This window comes from Parambassis ranga, chromosome 15 (genome assembly GCF_900634625.1).
Source record: "Parambassis ranga chromosome 15, fParRan2.1, whole genome shotgun sequence".
In the NCBI taxonomy this organism is placed as follows: Eukaryota; Metazoa; Chordata; class Actinopteri; family Ambassidae; genus Parambassis; species Parambassis ranga.
Window position 1 is genome coordinate 20,584,885 of NC_041035.1, and position 23,717 is coordinate 20,608,601.

Here is a 23,717-nt window from a genome sequence, read left to right on the forward strand (position 1 = left end):
CACGAGGAATAATTGGACCAATGATCGGCCATACACAGGCCCAGCTGTCCGCTGTGTAGCCACCCTGACTGATTCATGCCGATGAAGCTCACTAACCTGATCCCCTTACTGAGTCACTGCAGCCCAGATGATGTTGACAGACGTCCCTTTAAAGGTTGTTTATTTACTTTCTGGCCCCACATTTCCTCCTCTCTGTTTTCATGCATACAGTGTTCACATCATGGTGCCGTTCTATCAGCTGATGTGTGTAAACGCTGACAGGGCTGCTCTGGAAGCTTTTTTATTATTAAACTTGAGCTGTGTCAGGGTTAAGTGCTGCCTGTCCTGTCCTGAGTGCAGTTACACACCCCTGAGCAGCATTTTTCTGACCACCAGGGGCGTCAACTCTCACAAGCCTGATCTGTGCCAAAGTTCCTGGAGCGTTTAGCTCCAGTAGTCTGGATCCAGCCCTGTCTGTGGGTCTTGAATGCAGCTCTGATGGCTGCATATGGGATTATTTGAAAGAAAAGCAAGTTTCAGGAGGGAACCAGTTTGGATTCTCTTGTGCTCAAAGACTCCCCCAGCCCCCCATGCCTTTCCCCCAGAACTCCCCTCTAACCCCCCTAAATCTTGCCAGGGACGGTTGTTGTACGGTGTGTATAGTCGGTGAAAAGAAGATAAAGTCAGACCGGTTGTCTCTTTAAATCAAGCTGCAGTGTTGATGTGCCCTCAAGCTGAAATGGTAAGAACCATTTCCACCTCTGCGGCAGGGAGCCTGACCAAATAGGCGCACTAGAGCGCTTCAAACGTGATTCTCATTCTCTTGGTCACTTGCCGTCTATGGTCGCCTCCACTCCTGGAGAGGAAAGCAATTTGTCAGTCTTTTTCTGTGGGAGTTGTCTTTTCTTGTCCTCGGCGCATCTCGGAGACGTTATTTAATTTTTATTTTCCTCTCTCTCTGTTTTTTTTTGTTCCATCCGCAGAACTCAGTGGCAGTCGCCTCAATCCATTTACCGCTGGCTGGAACGCCTCTCTCCTCCTCTGCGTTGCAATCTGTTGATAACTCCACTTGCAGGCTGCAGTTTATCGTGTTTCGCAATGGGAAACTCTTTCCTTGCACGGGGAATTCGTCAAATCTCGCGGATGATGGGAAGCGTAGGAGCGTTTCAACACCAGTTGCTTTCACCAAATTAGGTAAGAGGAAATCCATTTTTATCATCATGCCTGTGATGTCAACGCTGTTACTGTATTGCCGACACGGTCTGTGTTTACACACACACACACAGTTGTTCTGCGCAACATGTTGACACAGGGTCTGCGCACGTTTCCAGAATAAATCCCAACACTTTGTTTATTGTGCTGCATGAAAATACAGCTGAATGCTTCACGATGGTGTTAAAGTTTTCTGCAACACTTCACACAGCGTCTGTCGGCTGCAGTGTGTGTGTGTGTGTGTGTGTGCGTGCGTGCGTCCATGCGTTTTCTGTGCCATGGCACTTCCAGACTTTCCACTTGGTTTCCTCTTCTGAACGTGCTGCTTCTCTTACAGATGGGTGCAGCCTCGGGAGCTCCGTGCGCTCCGTTACCATCGCTCTCAGGCACTTCGCACTGGGTGTAGACCCCACCGCAGCCTATTGGGATTTTGACCTGCTGGATGGACACGGTGGCTGGAGGGCAGAGGGCTGCCACATAACAGGCTCCGGGGGCAACACGACCACTATTCACTGCAGCCACCACAATAACTTTGCTGTGCTGATGGTGAGTAGTCTGCTGCTGTGTGCTACAGTGTCATTCATTTAGCTGTGACCCCCCCTACACACACACACACACACACGTAACGTGTCTTCCGCTGTTTAGGGCCTATTATGGAGCAAATGCATCTTTTTTCTCTCTCTCTCTCACCGTGGAATAGACGGAGTCACGTGTTTTAAGAAGCACTCCATGCAGGGACCTTTAAAAGCTTCGTTTATTGTTGCTCTTCAGCAGAGGCGAAGGATTTGTCAAACGCGCTGCGGGGATTTATTGGCTTTGGAGTATGCGCTACGCTAAATTCCCCCCCACCCTGTATCCTGGAAATGAGAAGTTGCGTGTGTTGTATAGTCTGCCACCTTTTTTTTCCCAATAAGCAGCACAGCAGCTGAAATAGACGCGATGCTCGGGAGAAGGAGCGCCTTCGCCTCGGAGCGCAAGTGCTGTGCTTAATTGGCTGCAACCATCGCCGAGCGAAAAATGCTGGACTGTAGAAGCGTAGCATCGTTCATCTGTGTCTCTCTCAAGCCGAGATGCCTTCTCCTGACGACGTCCCCCTGTTCAGATTGATTTCATGAGGATAATACCAAAAGCGCAATGGCATCGCATCGCCCGCTCGCTCCATAGAGCCGCTGCGCCTGCTCCGCTGTTTTTGGGATGAAAAGAAATCCTCCGGATGTTTACCGAAGAGTGGGATTCGTTAGACTGGGAGGTCAGTTCTCAGTAGAGCATGAAAAGTGTTGTTGCCTTTTTTGTTTTACCTGCATATTTTATGAAGCCGCTGCTCGCTCGTGTGTGGAAATAAGCTGGCTCGAGAAAAAAAGCCGCAGAGGACCGGGGAGAGAGTGGGGTGCGAGGCGGCATGCAGAAAAACACGGTGTGGGGTGCTCGGGGGGGAGAGTGGGGTGTCTGTGGAGGACACTGAGCTGCTGTCAGAGGCAGAGCAGATGGCAGATTGTCGGTGTGAATGTGTTTTCCTATGGGGAGGCGCGCCGTCCATGGGCACAGTGTGGCCGGCAGACCGGAGCCGGATCGCCAGCCTTTTCTCTGGTCACATTTCCTGGCAGCAGATTTTTTAAAAAAAATTAAACTTCAAGACACGTCCTACAAGTAGAAGGTGTAGTCATAGTGATGGTGGAAAGCCGTGACGGGAACGTCCACATCACGGTGTTGTGCGAGCGTTTGCGCCGGGGATTGCGCGTCTACTAATGCAGTCACCACACCCGCCTGGTCTCTGCAGTGCCCGAGAAAAGGACCCTTAATATTTACGGACTTGTGACATCATTCTCCTGAAATACTGCACACCCTGACGATGCTCTGTGTGTCCCTGAGAGGCGTCTGCAAGTGCTGAACCTGTTGCATAATGTGTTCATGTCAAACAGAGGCGGACTGGCTGCCTGCAAGCTGAGCATGTTACATTGACAGTATTTACATGTGAGGGGGCTCCATGGGTGCAGCTGTCTATGATGGAGCCCGAGCACTGAAAGTGCCTGAACACCATTAAAGCTCCTGATGGGGGTCTCCTGAAGGGAATTCTGGGTAACAAGTTGCAGACGTTAAGCTGCTGTGTTAAAGTTAAAGCACCTCTGAACCACGGTGGAGGGCTGAGAGTGGGCACCACCATGTCCTGATCCTGTGGATTCAGACTCTTTTACATCCAGTTCTATGGTGTGTGTCTGTGTCTGTGTGTGTTTGCAGATGATTAGTCTACAAATAGCATGACAGCCCAACACAACAGTCCCTGAGGACGGAGGTTTGGTTATAAAAAGGACTTTAATGAGCATCCTTTTCTTTGGCTCAGGAGGAATTACAGAGTGGAGAGTCTCCCTCCCCTGGCTTTGTGATCAGAATGTCAAATAAGTGACTTTAGACGGGATGTGTGTGTGGACACTCAGCAGCAGCAGCCTTGCATGTTTGACTCCCCCTCCTGCTGTGGATGGTGAACAGTGGAAGGTGTAACAGAGGCATCATTTTCTGCTCAGAAAATCAGGTCGAGTAGTGACCTGTTACGCTCCATCCAGTGCTACAGATTGTTTCAGATGTGGGTCATGTGTTGAAAGACGGCATGTCTCTCTGTTTCGGATGTCCCCCCTCCCTCCCTCCCCCTCCCTCCCTCCACACTGAGCTGAACTTGAAGCTGTTAGATAGCAGCCGTTCCAGATTTGGGCACCGGGGACGGTTCCTGTGCCGTGGTGTCCCGCCTCCTGCCTCCTGTCTGAAGGGAGGGCTGACTCACTCGTTTACAGCAATGCAGCCTCATCATCTGTCTTCATCACAGTGACAGGCCTCAACCCTACACCCCAGCTCCCCTTTTAACCCCCCCTCCAACAGACACACCTCTCCTCCTCTGCATCCATGCTGTGTGCACCGCCTCAGAGGCAGAGACAGCTTCATGTATTTATTAATGTGTCGATGGAGGAGTTCCTGCATTTGATTGCTGCAACGCTCCAGACTGTTTAATATGCAGGAGCAGACCTTTTCAAACCAAAGACAGACACACACACATGTGTGCGGTGTGGGTGGCTGGCTTCTGTAAGTATCCAATCATAACAAAGGCCCCTTAGGCCATGGTCCAATAAGAGACGAGCGCTCAGAATATAATGAACACGTGAAGTGAGGCGGCTTCCTGGAAGGATCCGGTCCTGCTGACAAACAGGCGACCTGTTGGTTAAATGAGATGTCTGCATGTGTTGAAAGAGTTGCCTGAAAGCGCCATGCTTGGCTTCTTATTACTTAAGTGATTGAGGTGGCTTTCCCAGCATGTGGTCAGCCACGTTGTGAATTAATGGAAAAATATAAAAAAAGCAAAGTTTTGCTTTTGACTGTATTTTTTTTTTCTGTCTGAGAAAGTCAGCGGGGAAATTTCTGACAGCTCAGATTCAGAAACACGCTGCTTTTTCTCCAAGACCTTTTACATGTTGGAAGCTTAGTTTATATTGATATTCAAACCTTCAATTTAAAAGGCATCTGGTTACAAAAGACTGAAAACTGTAAATGCTGCGCAAAAAAAAAGAGTCAATATTTCCCTGTGAAATGTTACAGAGGTACCTGAAGTAGCTGAAAACAGGAGTTAGGTATTTGAGCGACGTTCTGCACAGTGTGAATCATGGCTGTGATGCACGCTGTAGACCTTCACAAGCTGCTGAAGGTTAGAACTGAGCGGAGAGCCCGTCCACTTCCTGTTCAGCCCAGCTGCAGTTCACCTAAAGGCCGCTGTGAGATAGCCCCTAATCAATTCTCATCAAAATCATTTTTGGCTAACACAGCATTGACTCTGTCTTTTTTTTTAGCATGCTAGCATTCTGCTAATGGATGCTGATTGGTCAGGAGTTCCTCCCTCAGATGCAGGTCCAAATGTTGTCGGTCATCCTGTCACATGACTGATTAGCTCCTCGTTATCTCTGCCTGAGGAATGAATTTCCTTCATGGCAGCTCATCTGCTGGTTAGTTCAAAACTTACAGTTAAAGAAATAACACACCTGTAGATGGCTGTAGGTGTTCATTCTTCATGGAAACAGTAAACTGACGTCAGGCGTTTACTTAAACGCTTATGTTTATCAGGCATCACTTTGTATTTCATTGACATCTAGCCCAAAAACGTCCGATTTGTGGGAGGGTGAGTGTAGCTTTATACATTTTTAGGCTCTGTCAGACCCTGTTTATTGTTGACTTCATTTGTGGAGCGCCCTCTGTGGGACAGGAGGTCCAGGGAGGGGACGCTGTATGGAAATTCTCAGCCACATTTCACTCATCTTTGCTGCTGCGCGTCCATCTTGAAGACAGAGTCCCATCTGGATAAATTAGCTCTGATTGGCTGAGGCTGGACATCAGCGTGGTGTTCCTGCTGACCGCCAGGTCCTGTCTCCCAGTACACAGGAACAGGATACCTGAACGAGCGTGATAATCCACCCGTCCATTCTCTCAGCAGCTTATGACTAGCAAACACACAGAAATAATCCGCCCGCATTTCACAAATACAGCATTATACATGCGCTTTATACAGCCCAGAATGTGTGTTGCACCATTAATCGCCTTCATTGTCTCTTAAAAGGTAGCAACTAGGAGGAAATAAAGGATGAAGAGAAGGAGGGTAAAATTAGAAAGCCTTCTGTGCTTCATCCACGCCAATTGACTGTGATTATATTCTAAAAAAAAACAACCTCCAATGGGAGCTGTTTATTCAGCTTCAATCCACAGCTCGCGTTCATCATACTGTACACTTATACTGTCACTAATTGAAAATAACCTTTCAGATCTTCTGCGGCTCAGAGATGGTGTTTTCGTGTTTGTTTTTGTCTCGTTCCTTCTGTCTGTGTCTCAGCTCTAAAACTTTGTCCTCATTAGTCTGCTGTCAACATCTGTGCTCGGGGCAGACATGGCCAGACGACAAGCCAGCTTTCATTGTTCGCCCACCAGCGAGGCCGCCGGCTCCGGCGTGGTTAACTTTATCCCCACACAGCGCGTGGACTCCTCCGTCTCCTTTAACATTTCCATGCTAAAGGAGCTTTGCTCTGTGTGTTTTAGGAGATGAAGGGATTTACAGTGATAATGACGATGACCTGTTTAGATATCTCACACGCCTGTGCTGCCGTCTTCCTGTTGATATGCTTTGTAGTGGGAGGGGAAGAGCAACGGGGCTGATGCTTTATTGTGTGTGTGAGATGATAGTGGATTAAAAAAGGGGGGGGGTGGTTGTGTTAGAGGAGCTATAGAATATATAACGCAGCCTCCTGCCTTCATATACAGTGAAAAGCTTCCACCCCAGTGTCTCCTGTACCGTGAGCACAGCTGTGAATACACCGTGTGTGCTGCATGTTATCTATAATGGGTCAAATCTGCCATTGTGCAGATTATGGATTTTACATCTGAATGGTGCCTCCATCCTCTTGTGTACATTGGTAAGGTGGAGCTGTGGTGAGGAGGACGCCTGACATGGCTGTCAGGAGGCCACAGGTCTGCTTTTTGCAGGTGATGATGTCCTTCTTGTGCCTTTAGCGGGATGGCCAACGATGCACACTGAGACAGGTTGCAGGGGGAGGAGTTTATAAGTAGGATGGGAAAAGGGACAGGGAGATGGACTGTAGACTGGGTACAGTCTCTGCACTGATGCAGCCTCTGTACCAGGCTGTAGTGATGAAGAGGAAGCTAAGCCAGAAGGGCTTTGTCTCTGAGAGCAGTGAGAAGTCCAGGAGTAGAGTTGTCAGTCCTCTGGCCATCTGGGTGGAGATCCTGAAGCTACCCACGACCTTCTGGAGGACTTACATATCCTGTCTGGCCTGACATCAGCTGGAGGAAGCTGCACCATAACCCTGATGGACCCAGTGGTTTGGAGAGAGGGTGGAGCTGTAGCTCATTTGCCTTGAGGTTCACTTAGCAAAGACCTTCACCCACACTGAGGGTTGAACCCCTCTTTGGACTGAGCGTGTCCCTTTAATGATCTGCCAGTCTGGGCTTTGGTTGGTCCTTTTGCAAGTTTATTGTTGTGGGTACCAGGCTGACACCTTTGTCCACATCAACACCTGAAACCAGGACTTACTAGTAAGAAGAGGAGGGCTGAGGTGGAGGGATGTGTGGTGGAGATCACAGCGCATGTTGAGTGAAATCTCCACTGTACTTACAGCAGAAACATACAGTATACGCACATGTTTCTCCCATAGTGGAATTTACATATTAAAATGGTAATTATATATTTAGTGTTGACAAATGTGACATGGACGTCCCTGGAGCTGCAGGTGTAGCTGAACACATCACATACAGCAGTGGTATAGATGTCAGTGAATGTGTGTGTTGGTGTTAAGCTTTGTTATAATTACAGGGCTTAAGCTAATTCTTAGAGTAAATGCTAATTATTTGCAGCCCACTACCTTTTTAACCCTTTACCTCACTCGCCCTCTTTGGCAGCTGACAGACGAGCAGCGGGCGCTGTGTGAACGTGCTGCCCGTCAAGTGGAGGTCTGGTTTAAGTTCATGTTTAATAAATGTACTCATGTTCCATGAATGCATTAACTTAAATGTAATGTTAGGCATGCTTACTTTAACTCATGGGGATTGCTGCTGTGTGTGTGTGTGTGTGTGTGTGTGTGTGTGTGTGTGTGTGTGTGTGTGTGTGTGTGTGTGTGTGTGTGTGTGTGTGTGTGTGTGTGACCACGGTTCTCTGCAGACTGCCTTCCTGCTGCTGCTGTACTGGTTTAACCTCTCGGTGTCTGTGACTCTGCAGGCTGGCTGCACACTACATGTTCCTTTAGAGCCACTTTGCCCCTACAATAGATCAGGTCCTGGTTCTCTCTTATTTGTTTAATAATCCCTAAACATGTGGTGATCAAGCTTTTCAAATCTTGAATGAAAAAATAAAACATGTTTGAAAGCGAGAGCCGATGAGGAAACCAGGAATGTTGCATATGAAACAAACAAATCAGCCCAGGTCAGATGGACTGTACAGCATTTCATACATGTCTCCTGATGATGTGCTGATGAGGAGGTCGTATGTCAAACATTCACTACATAATTTATAATCTCACACCAAAGATTATTTAGGCCTCATTCACACCAGCAGTCAGTCCAGCTAGAGACCCGGATACCCTTCATATCTGGCATTACACACGCGTCCGGCTTGTTTGTTGTCCTCCAAACCTCTAGGTGGCGCCTCGTAATATACAGAGTCGCTCGTTCTTTAGTTTTTTCCGGTTCAAAAAGCAGTTCACTCCTTTGTAGCCCTGTGGAAAATAAACTCGGGGCAAAGCTGTCGTAGTTCGACGGCTGTTTACGTACGGCTTTTGTACGCGACCCCTCCGAGAGGTGGATTGAAATCAATCCAGATATATCCAGATACGGCCTGAATCCAGCTCTAGCCGGATTGATTTCCCCAGTGTGAATGGGGTCTTATTTTGTCATAAATAAGGGGGTGAATGTTTTTTCAAAAATGATCATAATCATGGGTGTTACCCACCACAGGCAGTTGTTTTTTATATTTATTGAAAAAAGAGAACAGATTTTACAACCAGGGCACAGGTCCATAGAAACATGCAATACAATCCTACACACACCTCATGGCTGCCTTCAGTGGATTATTTGCTTACATTAAATGCAGCTGGACTCACAGTGATCCTCCAGACTCCATGTGCACTGGAGTCAGGTTTATGTGATTTGCCTTGTTGAGTCTGTTTGTTCAGTTTATCAAACAGCTCTCCACCTCTTTAGATGTGCTTTTGATTCTTCAACACTGACACTCTGGTTCACATTTCACCCACATTCATGTTCTCATGTTAGGTTTCTCACTGCCAAACGCGGCGGGACAGCCAGCTGAGGATCCTCCTCCATGTTTGTTTTTCTTCTGATGCCACGTTTGATGTGTGTGTGTGTGTGATGTGTGAAATCGTCTAAAAAAAAAACGGCAAGTGTGTTCTGAGTGAACCATTTAGTGTGCGTTTTCAGAGGATTAGTCCTCGTGTCTGCAGTCTGTCCTCGGCCTGAAGGCAGCGGCTCCTCCAGCGGCGCTCCTCGAACAGATTTCTAGCCGGCTAATCACCTGACATGTGATGCAGATTGTTTCCTTCCTGACTAATGACCTCAGAGCTCGCAGACCGACATTTATCTCAGACATCAACAGCTCAGCTCCGGACTGAGCCGATGCTCGGCCCGCTCTGTTTTTAATGAGGTGTGTATCCCCCTCTTTTTAGCCTGGATACAAATTGCATTGCTCTAACCTATTGTTATTCAAATTATGTATGCTCCTCAGCTAAGTGTATGAAAGATTATAATAGTGCTGCTGGCAGCAGAAGGGATTGTTGCACTTAATGCGTTAAGAAAGTTAATGGGCTGTTCGGTGGTCTCACCGTTTTGATGTTGTTTATATGCAGTCGCTGATTAATTGGCAGCCAAAACTAAGCACTGAGCTTTTTCTACAGACGCTCGTTGGAGAAGTAAAACTGTCCTTGCTTGACAAGCAGCCTTTATGAAACGTAATGATGGACTCACATTTTGATTTTATTTCCAACTTTATGGTTCTTGGCGCACATTTTCTCAAACAATTAGTGAGATAGGAGCACGAGATGAGAAGAATGAGTTCTCACATACATCTGCTGCACCGCGGCCACTCAGTCCCACACGGTTCAAGCCCTGCTCATCATTCTGCATGTGACATACGGGATTCCTGTCCGGGAACACTGTTGGTACACACAGTCTCAAAGCTAAGGGTTCACATCGTAACATGGCATCTGATCTGAGACTGTCCATGTCAAACCCCCCCCCCCCTTCACCAGCTGTTCCCTAGTCAGCAGTGCAACCCTCTGTGAACCCCAGAGACAGCTTGGTAGAAATGAGGGCATGCAGTGTAAACAGCCTCTCTCCCTCTGTTTGAGCCTCTGTCACTGCTCTTCAATGGGCCTGCTGTATCTCTGCACCGCATTTAACTCAACTGGACAGCACCTCATTTGCACAATGCTGGGCAGTCTAGACAAACACATTAAAAGCTTATTTTTCTCTCTATTAGGGCAGCGTAAAAGTGATCCAGCCCTGTGGCTGCCTGGCAGGCTGGATGTTTGGCTGGCTGGCTGGCTGTCTGCGTGTCCACTTCTGTTGTCAGCCAAGACGGCAGCTCCCAGAATGCCCGGCTCTCCATCTCACTGCTGCCGCTGCTGCTGCCAGGCTCTGATTAGCAAAAGTATATCAGCACAAAACCAGAAAAGGCCGCGGGTTAAAGGTGACACTCATTTTCATAACAGACGTGAAAATTAAACCTGTTTTATTACACGGTGCAGACTTTTCTGCCACCGCCGACGATGATCGCCGCGACCTGTGACATCCGACCTCGCGTCCGCATTGCTTTGTCCTCTCGGCTTACACAGAGAGGACAGCCGTGCCCTGCAGTTGTGCCTTTTTTTGTGCTGTAATGGCGTAAAGCTGCTGCTGCTGCTGGTTTCTGAGGTTGTAATTAGGGAGCAGCTATTGATGCAATGTGGCCTCTCGTGCACTCCCAGGAGGAAGATAAGGACAGCAGAAAATGAGACTTATGTAATTTGAATGGGAGCGATAACATGACAGCAAAGGGGTATATCTTTTGGCAAGGTCTATTAAGAGCCCTTCAGATTCTTTTTTTTTAATCGAACATCTCACAGTTTAGATTTTTTTTAATGCATTTCTATGCAGCAGAGTATTCTCTGGCTTCGGTGGAGCTGCCAAGGATTTGTTAGAGTTGATGCATCCTTGCCAACAACACATTATGCGGGAGCAAGGTCAGCAGCACAGACTCTGACGCCGAAGGTTGTGGTGAAGCTGTTGGTAGATTGGAGGCAGCATCATGAGACCCAGGTCTCACCAGGCGACATACTGGGAGTATGTTGCCACACATGCCAAACCACAGTGACAAAAAGAAGATATATGATAGATATATGAAGAGATATGATGCATTAACCTTGAAGGGGTTTTCCCATGAGCCGTAGGACGAGGGCAAAAGGACATTCACCAAAGCCAAAAATGATAAGAGCTGGGACCAGAAATATCAATTTAAATCCTCTTTGATCAAAAACGTTAAACAGTGTAAACGCCCGTCATCCACACACGCCTCCTTGGTATGTGGTTACATGTTAGATCCAGTAGGGGGCAGCAAACACTGCACAAAGACAAAAACAAACAAAAAAAGTGCTAAATTCTGGTTTGTTGTGACGTAGGCGAAACAAAAATAGACATTTTCAGAATAATTCTAGCACGAGTAATGTTTCCTCTCCAAGGCCAAAAACATCATTAAGAACCCTACACAGCCCAGACTGCCAGAAGACGTTCCACCAGACACACAGACCTTTATTTTCCATCGCTGTGTCAGCATCAAAATGTCCTTATGGTCTTATGTTCCTTAGTTACAGTCAGAAGCGTTTCAGGAAGGCCTTCAGCAAAGAGTTCTGGTCCCACCCATCATAAATCCAAGTGTGATTAATTAATTTACAAAACCAACTGGCCTTCAGGACCAGCTGTTAGGAGCTCAGACCTTCACACATATATTCAATTAATGAAAGTAACATTTCAGATGCTTTTAAAATGCTTGGTTCCGCCTCAGGTGTGTGCACCTCTCTTCCCTCCCGTAAGCCAACCCTAGATCTCAAGGTCAGAAAATCACACTAGTTGTTAGGCCGCTTAAAAAAAATAGGGCTCGTAGTCTCGAAGGTCCAAGGCAGCAACAAGGTAGAACTCCTCAAATACCCCGAGGAAAAAAAAGGAGAGCACCTCAGGAGAGTCTGTTCAGACAACTGCTGTACAACAACAGAGCAGTGTTCCAGTGTTTGAACATCATCATCTGATATAATACCTGATCAAATATCAGCAATTAGAGGCGGGGACCTGTCCTAAAGTGACGTGGTTTGAAAGGAGATGTGCCTCAGAGTGAGTGCAGATATCTGTGACACAGACAGACGTGTGCTGCTGGCCCTTCCTGCCAGTGAGCGATGTGTTCTGGTATCAAAGGTGAAAACTAATCTGGGTGCTGAGATTCCCCTCCACACTCGCTTCGCCTGTGCCTTTACAAACGGCCGTAACGAGATGCAAACATGTAAATTGCCATCGGAGGAGACGGAGCGTCCACTTAGGTCTAAATGGCACCGATAGCACAACTGTCAGATGGAAAGATGGAACGGGGCTGCGATCAGCGCCGGCAATCTGTAATCAAAAATGGAGGAAAATTGTGTTGCGGTTGAGGGAGACAGGGAGAGAGATGGAGTCAGACGTACAGTACCTTCCTTCCCAGGCTGGAGGGGTGATGATTTACCTGTTTGTCCTTCTCTCTGCATCTGTCTCTGTGGCTTTTGTCTTTATAACACCGTCATGATTCTTCATCTGCTTATCTCAGCTTTTCATTGTCGTCATTAATATGAGCACTTTTTGTTGTTTGATGCACCACATAACATATTCTTCCTGCATTCAGTCTCTGCACAGCTGACTGCATTCGTACCACTCAGCACCTCCGTCTCAGGGGGCGAAATGCCACCACAGTTAGAGCACATGGCAGCGCCGAAAACAACATCATGACATTTTTAAAGGCCTTAATGTGCCGTGTTGTTGGCGGTGAGACTCCTCATCTGCATTTCATTTTAAAAACACTGCAGCAGCTACAGATGGGCCGAACAAGCCTAAAATCATCACAAGGAAGGTCGCAGTAATGATATGTGTGACCTGTAATGATCTGTAACAGCGTTCAGTGAACAATATCTACAAAGATAACTCAACTGAAGACAACTAACAAAAAAAACTATCCCCAGATGTGTGAAAATCTGTGCACCAACCAGAAGGATACTGAGGAGGAGGAGGAGGAGGAGGAGGAGGAGGAGGCGGCTGACCTGCTCAGAGCTTGGGCTTGTGCCGTTGGTGTAAATGCGTCATCCCATCACTGTTTCATTAATGTCCTAAAAACAAATCGATCACGTAGATTATTATTGTGGGATTGATGGCAGACCACTGGCAGCAACAATGTGGTTTCTATGACGATGGAGATGGAGTCATCAATGACGGGCTTTGCAGGGTTGCTTGTTATTTAGTCAGCCAGCACTAAAAAGCAGCTGTTTGTAGTGAAGGCAGACAAACAACACATAAAAATGGTGGACAGCAACAGATGTGTGTGTGTGTGTGTGTGAGACCTTTGTAAATGCAGCAGCTCTGCACTGCTAAGAACCACACAGGCAAGCCTAAGCTTATTTACCCACTGAGACCTCCTTTGCCAGAGAGCGATGCATTCTGTTAGCGAGGCTGTTTGCATTGTGCTGCCTGCAGAGGCTGGGTGTACAGCGCCGCTCCTCTCTGTGACTGTTAACAGAGCAGAACCTGCAGCGCCCTGCCCCGCTCGCAGCCATTGTTAGCATGCTTTGGTACGTGGTATCGAGCGAGGTGTGGACTGATGTAATGTATGCCGTGTGCCGAACAGCCAGCATGCCGTCTCTGGGAGCAGAGCGTGAGCAGTGTGTGTAAGTGGAGTTTCTGGCGTGTGTGTGCGCCTGTGTATGTACACACATGTGGGCTGATATGGAGCCCCATCCATTGAACAATCTGTGGTGAGTAGCAGTTGGAAGAGATGAGTCACCCCTCTGAGACAACACCTACCAACCACCACACACACACACAGAAGCAGCAGAGGCACGCTCACTTTAAACAAATAAAGAAGGTTAGTTTCATTTCAGTCTTGTTGCTCCACTTTTTAAAGCAATCTTCTCCCAGATTTATTTTTATTGATTCATGTTCTCAAAGATAGAAGATTTTCTCACGCGCACGCTGGAGAAGGATCCAAGTTAAAAAGGCTGCATTCAGCCGGTGATCACACAGCAGCTTCCAGCAGCCACAGTTCCATGAGGCTGAGACGTTTGATAGATTTAAGGTTGTGGCGACTCTGGCAACAGGAAGTACGACAGGTCACCGATGCTTAAACGGCAGGTGGGTGCTTTAATCCCCGCCCCCTTCTGTCCACGTATCAAAGTGTCCCACCTGTTATATGATTTCACATGTTCACAGTGTGACCTGACATTCACAGTCCTAACTCGGCAATGTGTGAAAATGTGTAAAAATGACCGCCATTAGGAGGCGCTCATGCTCCTCCCGTTCTGAGCCAGAGAGCGAAAATTGGCGTGGGCCAAATCTGGCTCACTTCAGCGCTCTTATTTGGCCCACTTATGGCATGGAATGCCAGCACTCAAGTGGTCCCCATCTGAGCCACAAGCGGGCCACACCTCCACCAAAATGAACCAAATAAGCCGCAGCTGGATCAGATCACTTTAGACTCACAGGCAGACCACCCGGTGCTTACGGTGCCACATGAGGCCAGATGTATCAATGCCAGGATTGGGCTGCATGTGCTTACTATCTGGGTAGGGTCCCTGGGGCCCCTCACTTGCATTCAGCCTGTGATTGTTTTGTTGTGGACTGCTGAGTTGTGGTAAATGAAGATCGTTTAGAAGGAATCACAGGCGTGTCTCGTCAGCCAGGCTGGGATCCTGAACACATCTCTAACAGAAGAAGTGGATTTTCAGAGGCTGGACCTCTGGCATGTGGTGTGTGCAGGGCCAGCAGGTGGTTAGTGTTTGATCCATGGTTCTTTTGATTGTTTTGATTTAACACCCAGATCAGGTGGTTCTTTGCCCTTTGTCTCCCTGAAGGCTCAGTTTTATGGGTATTCTGCCTCCTCTCTGTCGGTAGTTTGTCCCAACACATGTTCACTTTTAGCACTCGGTACCTAAAAGACAAAGAGTCAGCGTGCAGTCAGTGCAGAGTCATGGACTGTTTACATGCTGTCAGCCTGGGATTGATCAGGTGTGTGCATGCAAATATGCAGAACACTTGTATGAATGATGAATGATGCTGTTTAGTTACTGCTTGTGTAGCATTGATCCATCAGGCTGGGTGACGCGCAGATTAACAGGCCTGCGCCCTGTCAACAAGCCAGCTAATGCACTGTGTCCTCAAACAACGCTGAGGAGGGTCGAGGGTTAACACACCTGATGTCTGACGGCACCAGACTGTGTCCACCTAACATCAACCAAATGAGCAGGACGAGCAGGAGCGTCCGCCTGCCGTCTGAACGGTGTCTCCCAGCAGTCCATGTTGGAAAATCGCTGTTGGACAGAGAGGGGGAGATGAAAGTGTCTGCGGCGTCTCTGGCCTATATTAACACGCGGTCCTCTCCCTGCTCTCACATTTGTTCGTATTGATTCATTCTGTTTGTAGCAGACGTGAGCGTTCACGTCTCTTTGTTCCGGTTGTCGAGGGGGGGGTTTGCCTGCAGTGAGTTATGAGCTTGTACTCTGTTTGCAGGCCTGAACATTGCACAGGGCTCGCTTATTTGATAGTCACGCTTTAAACATCTCCACAGAGCAGCGGATAACTTCTGTGCATGAGTTTGAATCGCCTAAAGCGAAGTACAACACATCTAATCTGGGGCTCCGGAGAAATTAATGCTAATGAAACAATGCCCCCTTGATGTTTGAGGAGATAAATACGGCACGACTGTGACGCCGGGCTTCATCTTTTATTCTGAGCAAGGTTCCTCATCAGCTCATAATGCTTGTTGATTTGATGGATGTGCGCTTGAGTCCACGTGATTTGATTACTGGCTTCGCCGTGGGCCTTGTTTGCCTCCGCTGGTGAACATTCACCGGGCGAGGTGCTGATTACGAGCACGACCCAAAGCTCCGAGCTGAGTGACAGCCACAAGGTACCACCGAAGACGCTGATGACCCGCGCTAATGGTGCATGACCATGGTGTCCCGCCGCTGCCCTGCCCTGTCTGGCTCTGTTATCCAGTATGTATGGGCAGGCCAGGGTTTGCGTTTGATTTGCACACTCACTCCAGTCCTGTTTCGGCGTTGGCGCGGCCACTGAAGGATGATAAAATACAGTCCTGGACGGGGGAGCGGGGAGCCTGCGGGCTGTTCACTAGAGGATTTTAATTTTGTTTCCCTTTTTTTTTTCTCACTCCCTCCCTCCTCGCTCTCTCCCACATTGTTTGTGCACTCTTGCGTGCAGCAGTGTGAGTACAGCAGGGAGAGCAGAACATTTGTGAGGACGTATATCACAGATTGCCTCACAGATTCTTCAACAGCATCAATTTAAAACAAGAAAAGAAAATTCAGTAAAATTCGCTAGAGTTACTTGCATGTTTGTTTTCTGCATGTTCATCACCATCATCATCATAAACCATATCCAGAGAGATCGGATGGTTCACAGCTTTATGGATCCTGTCATAAATATCACTGGAAGCACTGACAGATGACAGAAAATGTTGTCTGGGTGATGATTTCTGTCACACAACCCTCATTTATATAACACCCAATATGCATCTAATAATATATTATACAGATTTTCATGGTTCAGACAGATTTTTTAAGGTGTCTGGAAGTAAAATGCTTCAAAGATCCTCTTCATAATCTCCTGTAAACCTGTGTCTGTGACATCACCTCCGTGTACTGTGCCTTGTTTTTCTGCTTCTCTTCAGTTCAGGCTGAGTTTCTCCCACACCCAGCAGTGTCCTATTTTATTTAGCTGCCCTGATACCCTTGCACTCGCTGTGCCGGTGTGAGATTATGGATCAAGTTTAATTGACGCCGGTAATCTGATTTTGGCATGGGGACGGAGGATCCTGGATTAAAGTTGTAACTGCAACACAAACAGGGGATCAGAGGCCTGTGTTTAGCTGCTGAGTGCATGACTGCAGGGTCGGGGGTGGGGTGGGGGGGGCATGTGTAGCTGTAACATGCCGGTGCTAATCCAGACTAGGCTAAGCACAGCTGCCCTGTGTGGTAATATGGCGGCCCTGGCTGTAATGAATTGCAGTGTCAGAGGGGCCGTTTTCTCTCCCTGCCCACACACACACACAGTAATAAAGCAGCCGCAGCTCTGTGATGTAATATGATGGCAATAATGATAATAACTGGAGTGGAGGAATTACATTGAAGATGGCTGCCACTGTCCCCGGCTGACTTCCTGCCGCCGGCTTCTGCAAGGAGCAGTACAACAGGGAAGAGTTGTTCCGAGCTCGCTGCGAGCTACGCCAATAGCCGATCAGTCATCATGACAGCCGGGTCAACAGGGGAACTGCAGCTTCACAGTCTGTGTCTGTTGCCCAGGCAGATCTATACATAACTGAAATACAGTCCATGTGAAACTCTGAGAGGAGAGGACCGGAGTCTGTGCTGCTGCAGCTCGCCCCACATCACCCCAGGAGCATAAACACAGCTTCTAGGAGCCATATGAACGATTTGTTCAGGGCACCCTGCAGCCCGCCTCGCCATTTTTCTCGGGGCTGATCCATCTGCTGAAAGGGACAGTCTCCTTTCATCCCCCTTCCTGTCTTCCCCTGCACTCTCCCCCCTGTCTCCTCCAGCTCTGCCCGGTCTTTTTTAACCTGTGCTCGTCCAGAGGAGGGTTCTGCTGAGCGAGCATGTCACTGCTTTGCCCTTCTTCCTCGCCTTCATACTGTCCCTATAAAATGGCTCCTCCTCCGGTGTGGGCCACCGAGCACCTTGCTGAAGGGAACCTCTCCTGTTGTTAGTAGTTGGTCTCCTGGTTGTTTCTTTTTCACTTTCAGCCGGTCTCACTGCCAGCCCTCCTCCTCCTCCTCTTCTTCTGCTGCTTCTCCTCGAGGCCACTGCTGTCCTCCTGTAGCAGTCTGCCTGTTCCACCACTTCACATGTCGAGTCCACAAACACCAGAACTGCTCTGTTTCCTCATCAAACTGCTTTATGCCAGAAACTGTAAAACAAATAAAACAGACTCTTCTCAGCAGGAACATGGCCGCTGTTTACACGACTGTGCGCCTTCCTGTGGGTGTGTGAGTGTGAGTGTAATGTATTTAAAGTCTGTGTTAGCCAAGAAAATAGCAAAGGAGCTTGTTGAGAGGCGGCTGGATTTAAAACCTAAATCTGTCCAAACAATGACAAATAAAGTCACTGTAATGATGGGAGGGGGGCGCGAAGCCAAAGGACCACTTATACTGTGGTTTTACTATGTTGGGAAGAAGGTCTGCCTGCTGAGCAGCCATCAGTACTTCACACATATAAAATGTAAATGATCCAATACCGGTTTTTTGTGTGTTAATAAAGAATAATCTGGATTTAAAATACCATGGTGGGAATATGACCCACAAGTTAATATTATAATGAGGTTTGGACACATGACAGCTTTAAGAAAATCCCATTTTTAGAATGGCAGCACCTGAAGGCCGTGCATATCAATTAATTATTTTGTTTATTTCTAAAATAAAAGAAAAACTAGTTGTTTCCTGTTTTATATTTCCCAGAGTAATTACTTTTTTATGTATATATCAAAACAAAAATCCACCCAGTACACAAACAGATAAAACTGCTTCAGACGTTTTCATTTAGGCTAAATTTTCAATTACACTTTATCTTTCAGTATAAAATGATCTATAAAGCAGCGTAAACAGGTAAAATGGCTGCCTTATAATAGTGATTAATGAGTTTTCATTGCTGCAGAATCGTTTGCTGCCAGTCACACATTTATTTTCTGTTAAGAGAAGTTAACAGAAGCTAACATTCAGCAGTTCACGTCCTGCGCCGCTCGTCTGTAGCTGTAGATCTTCAGGTTGTGATATGAAACTTTTTCCTGGGTGTTGGAGGCTGTGGCTGCTGTTAGCGGGGCTTTTAGGCTTTTAATCTGCTCTTAATTTGCATAGTACTAATTCTAATGTGTTTCAAGTGCATAGTACATACACCGGGGAAAAAAAGTTAAATTTAGCATCCTCACAAAAACTAAATTAAAAGAAAAAAGGCAGCATGTGTGGATAAGATGGCAGATTTTGGAGCAGAAGCTGCAGTCTCTTCCAGTGTTGCTGTGGGCACTAAAAGCACCTGGTTCAGATTTATACAGATTATGGTTCATTTTCCACCATTTTTGTCCACCATGGAAACAAAGTCCCACCCCCATTGCTCTGCTTCTGTAAATAGAGGCATGGAACTGTGGCGCTGCTTGTACCTGCTGAGGATGGTGCCTTCACAGGGACTCCTGTGTGGCATCGTATGGATTGTGAGGAAAGCTGCTCAGCTGTGAGCTGCGAGCTCTCTTTGTTGGGTTGAGAAATGGCTAAAGACTCTGCGGTCTGACATTCCCAGCCAACATTATGAGCCCGGTGATGATGATAATGTGTCCCAGGAGAGCGTTTAACCGAAGCTGCCGTCGCTCACTGTGTGACGCATCAGTATGTCCGAGCACGGTTTAGTTCATACCGATGCAGTGAGTGATTCCTCAGGGGATGTGTTTCCTCTTTGACCTTTGCTGGTGTGTGTGTGTGTGTGTGAACTCATATGAAGTTCTCTGCTCTTTAAATAAGTACAAACCAGCTTACTGGCTGTAAAGCTTCATTTCCACAGGATTTCCGATGCTTCATGCCATGAGTCGTCTTTCAGCTGCATCAGTTCATTGAGCTGTAATTAGCAGCAGTTTTTATTGCCTTTCCATGACATCGCTCCGAGGACTAATTCAGGATTAATAATTCCCTGTAAATCTGTAGCTGTCACATGATATGAAGCTGTTTACAGACGTGGTTCCTTTCCCCTGAACGGACCACCCACTCTGTTCTTTTCTGAGGTCTGATGTTTCCTTCTTTCCTCTGTCTCTACTCACATGTGGTTTCATCACTCAGGTCTAATTGCAGGCTGCTCCTCTTGCTTTTTGTCATTTCTGTTCAAGCTACAAGCTGCAGAAGTCATAGATTTTAGTTTTCTGTCTTCCACAAGTCAGACATGGTAGTTCTTCAGAGGTATTAAGGCTTCTGTTGAAGCTGTCATCAGCAGTGGATCACATGACCTCTAGCAAGGCCGCAAACACTGCACTTAGTGGGGATTGGCAGCACACAGTATAACAGGAAGGTAAAGAAACAAGTTCAGACCTGATTAAAAGGATTGTTAGTGTCTACAAAGCAGGAGAGGATCTACAAGAGCTGCTGTGAGAGGTTCTATCAAGACGTTCACAGAGAGTCCAACAGAAGCAGACTGTCAGAGACAGGAAGAGAAACATGTGGAAGGTTCTGGAAAGAAAACCAGTCAGAGATGGATCTGAAGACAGAGAACAGCTGCAGAGACGCTAGGTCTGGACCTGAAGAGTCAGAGAAGACCGTCACTAGAGTCCTGCACAGGAATAGACTGCCAGACTGCAGAGAAGACACCTCCAAACCAGACTGAAGTCTGCTAGAGACCACCTGGAGACAGAGCACCCAGACTGAAGTCTGCTAGAGACCACCTGGAGACAGAGCACACAGACTGAAGTCTGCTAGAGACCACCTGGAGACAGAGCACACAGACTGAAGTCTGCTAGAGACCACCTGGAGACAGAGCACACAGACTGAAGTCTGCTAGAGACCACCTGGAGACAGAGCACACAGACTGAAGTCTGCTAGAGACCACCTGGAGACAGAGCACACAGACTGGAAGTCATTTGTTCAGATGAAGCTAAACTAGAGCTCTGCTGACCTGTGTAGGGCTTTGTTGGTGGCTTTTGTTCCTTTCTCTGGATGCTCAGTCCAACAGTTTTCAGTATTTACCTGCGTAGAGCTTTTGTTTGAACAGGGGCAGTGCACAAAAACCTCATATAAATGGGGAGAGACGTCACCCACCAGGTTTCAGCAGAGTTGCTAATTTCCTCTGGAAGTCACCTAAAAGATGAAATGACAGCAAAAACACACATTCACTGCTCCAGATGCTTACTTAGATTGTAGAGGTAGAGGTAAGCAGAGATTTGATCTGAAAGTATCCAGGAAGTGTTTTGATGTTGTGAGTTCACAGTTTGCCCTCTGAGATCAGCTGTGAAGTTCAGAGGTCTGGGAGGGGCTCAAAGTCAGAGAGGAGCCACTGGAGGTGGTTCAAGCACCTGCACGTCTGTTTATGGTGTACCAGGCTGTGTGAGACTGACTGGCCTGGGGGGTCTGCTACCATGGTCCTGATGGATGAAGCAGTGAGGAGACTGCATGGATGGTTGGTGGATGGTTCCTTTGTTTTATGACTGTGGGTCTTGTGTTCTCCTCAAGTGGACAAATGTCCCTCAGTGTCAGACAGAAGTGAGTAAGAGATGATTTGTAGCTAGCTCAGCATCAGGGCGCTAGCTAAAAGAAAGAAACTTCATACTGAGGGTTAAAGCAGCATCTGTAGCTGATGCCTTTTGTGTTTTTCACACAGAAAACTCCTGTAAAATCCTGTAAGCTAATTATCCAGACATGCTAACACATGCAGCACAGTCTAATCCTTCCTGTTTTGTGTTTTTTGGATTTTTATACATTGCTCTTAAAAACACACATGGACACGCTTCACACCGCGGAAGCATTCAAAGCGTGCACGTCGTGCCAAGTTCTGCAGCTGCCAAGCCATACAATGAGACAATCACTTTTTTCAAGGGGTTTAGCACCAGCTCTGCTGGCCAATTTCCTGTAGGTGTGAGACTAAACGGTTGTCTGTCCTAATGAGCCAAAATAATACAACCACTCACAGATGATGCCACTAACAGTGGAGCATCAGAATCTGGGGTGTGTTTTTTATTGTACAGCTGCCGGTTCTAATAAAAAGGGCAGATCTGTTTGTTTTCCCCCATTAACAGTCAGGAGGGAGAAACCGACGAGCTCCAGGTTGTGATCACACCAGTTCACCCAGGGTCCATCCAAGGCAGTGATACAGCAGCATCCCCACAGTGTGAACGATGATCAAACCATCGATGAATAAACATGGGTTAACCGCCCATGACATCACCCACAGGTTTCTGAGTGGGAGGCTCCCACCACCATGTTGGCAGAGTCAGAGTCCAACTGAACTGCCACTTAGTCCAGTACAGGCAGCAGCCTGTCACTGACAGCTTATGACAGATTATACAGAGTCCTGTATCTTATACCATAAATAAGTGAGTTATATAAAACAGGAACTCGTCCACATGAACTGTTTCTGCTGTAAAGGTGGACATTTTTACATGGAGGTCTATGGGGATAGACTCGCTTTTGGATCCAGCCCTCAGGTGGCCACTGAAGGAACTGCAGTCCACATTAAACGCTGTATAATTGACCGGATCTTCAGTAGCTGAGAGAGCTCAGTGTACTGCAACATAAGAGGATGCATGCAGATTTGGAAAACATCCACATCAACCTGACAACATGTGAGGGTGTCTTCTTCACCTGTTTCTGGCCAATCATCAGCAGGAGAGCTCCTCCTTTATGAGCTGGATCCTGCTCAACGTTTTTTCTCATTTTATGGCCAAAACAGAACAGAAGCACAGTATCAGCCGACAACACACACACACACACACACATCATCATCATGGAATCGTGGATGGTCTGCTTCTGCTAAGCCATTTGCTAAAAATGAATAGTATTATGATGGAAAGGAGTTCCAGAGAAATCAGCATGTTATTCATACAGCTTTCGGTGATGCCCGGCTGGTTTTCTGTGAAGGATGTCCACCATTGCAGATCTTATTACTCCAGATCAAAGGAAAGAACAGACATGAAACATTGGTGAAGATCACAATTAGTGTCATTTATTAAACAATTAGTTTATTGGATTCAGTGATGAAGACACGTCTCCTCTGGGTGTCCTGTCCACCCCCACCTGTTGTTTGAGCTCGGGCCTCTGTGTGTATGGATGCTCAGTTGCAGGTCATGACCCCACACAGCCCCCCTCCCCCCCTCCCTCCGACGGGCTCATCGGCCTGTGGATAAACATGACCACAGAATATCCGACTCGGCTACTCACCGAGACAGTGATGGAGTCAGACAGCGTGTATGTGGATCACTCTCGCAGACACAAACTCACGCTGAGCTAGCGGGGTTATGGAGATAAGGTGCGCTTTATTTAGCAGCCGTCGACACGATAGAGCCTAAAAATGGTGACGTCACCGTTGGCAACGCACCTGCCTGTAGCAGAGAGTGAGAGCGGGCGAGAGCGTGAGGAGCGGATGTGTTTATCTTCATCTCTTTATGCAAAAGACTGAGTGGTAAAATGAAGCGTTAGGAGCCGTGTGTACTCTCTGTCACAGTGTGTGCTGCCAGAGCTGCAGAACTTTGTCTGTTACAATAAATTACAAACGCACTGTGATGTTGAAAGGGACTTAATGAGCTTCTGTTAGCAATACATCTTTAAGAGACACAAAAAGCGACTTAACTTTGTTTTCATTTTTTTCCTCTGCTTGGCTTCTGTCCATTTTTGTTTTGCTTTTCATGTTGGCAGACTGGGAAGCTTATGCTATTGTTGCTCCGGCTCAGAGTGTCAGCTAAATGCCTGAAATGTAAATGCGGAGGGGGGGGCTGTTAGTCGTTTTATGCTGATTTGGACGGCGTTCTACCTCAAAGCCGTTTCCTTGATGCTCATTTGTATTTTGCTTGTGTATCTCGTCCACACAGTAAACTGTGCCTGTGCATACGGAGGCCTCATCATCTCAGTTTTTTGGTAGATTGTCACAGTGCAGGCTGAACTCCTGCTCGCTGATTGCTTTTTATGATCTCTCCTCATGATTACTTCTGTCTGAAACCTTGTT

At 47.3% G+C, this 23,717-nt stretch overlaps 1 protein-coding gene across 1 annotated transcript in view; it reads left to right on the top strand.

Moving 5' to 3' along the window:
- Nucleotides 1-23,717, top strand: part of adgra1b (adhesion G protein-coupled receptor A1b) — a 121,500-nt gene that overhangs the window by 74,915 nt on the left and 22,868 nt on the right. The window contains 2 exon segments of the mRNA XM_028423197.1: nt 963-1,173; nt 1,529-1,737. Coding sequence (XP_028278998.1) covers nt 963-1,173; nt 1,529-1,737 — 420 coding nt within the window.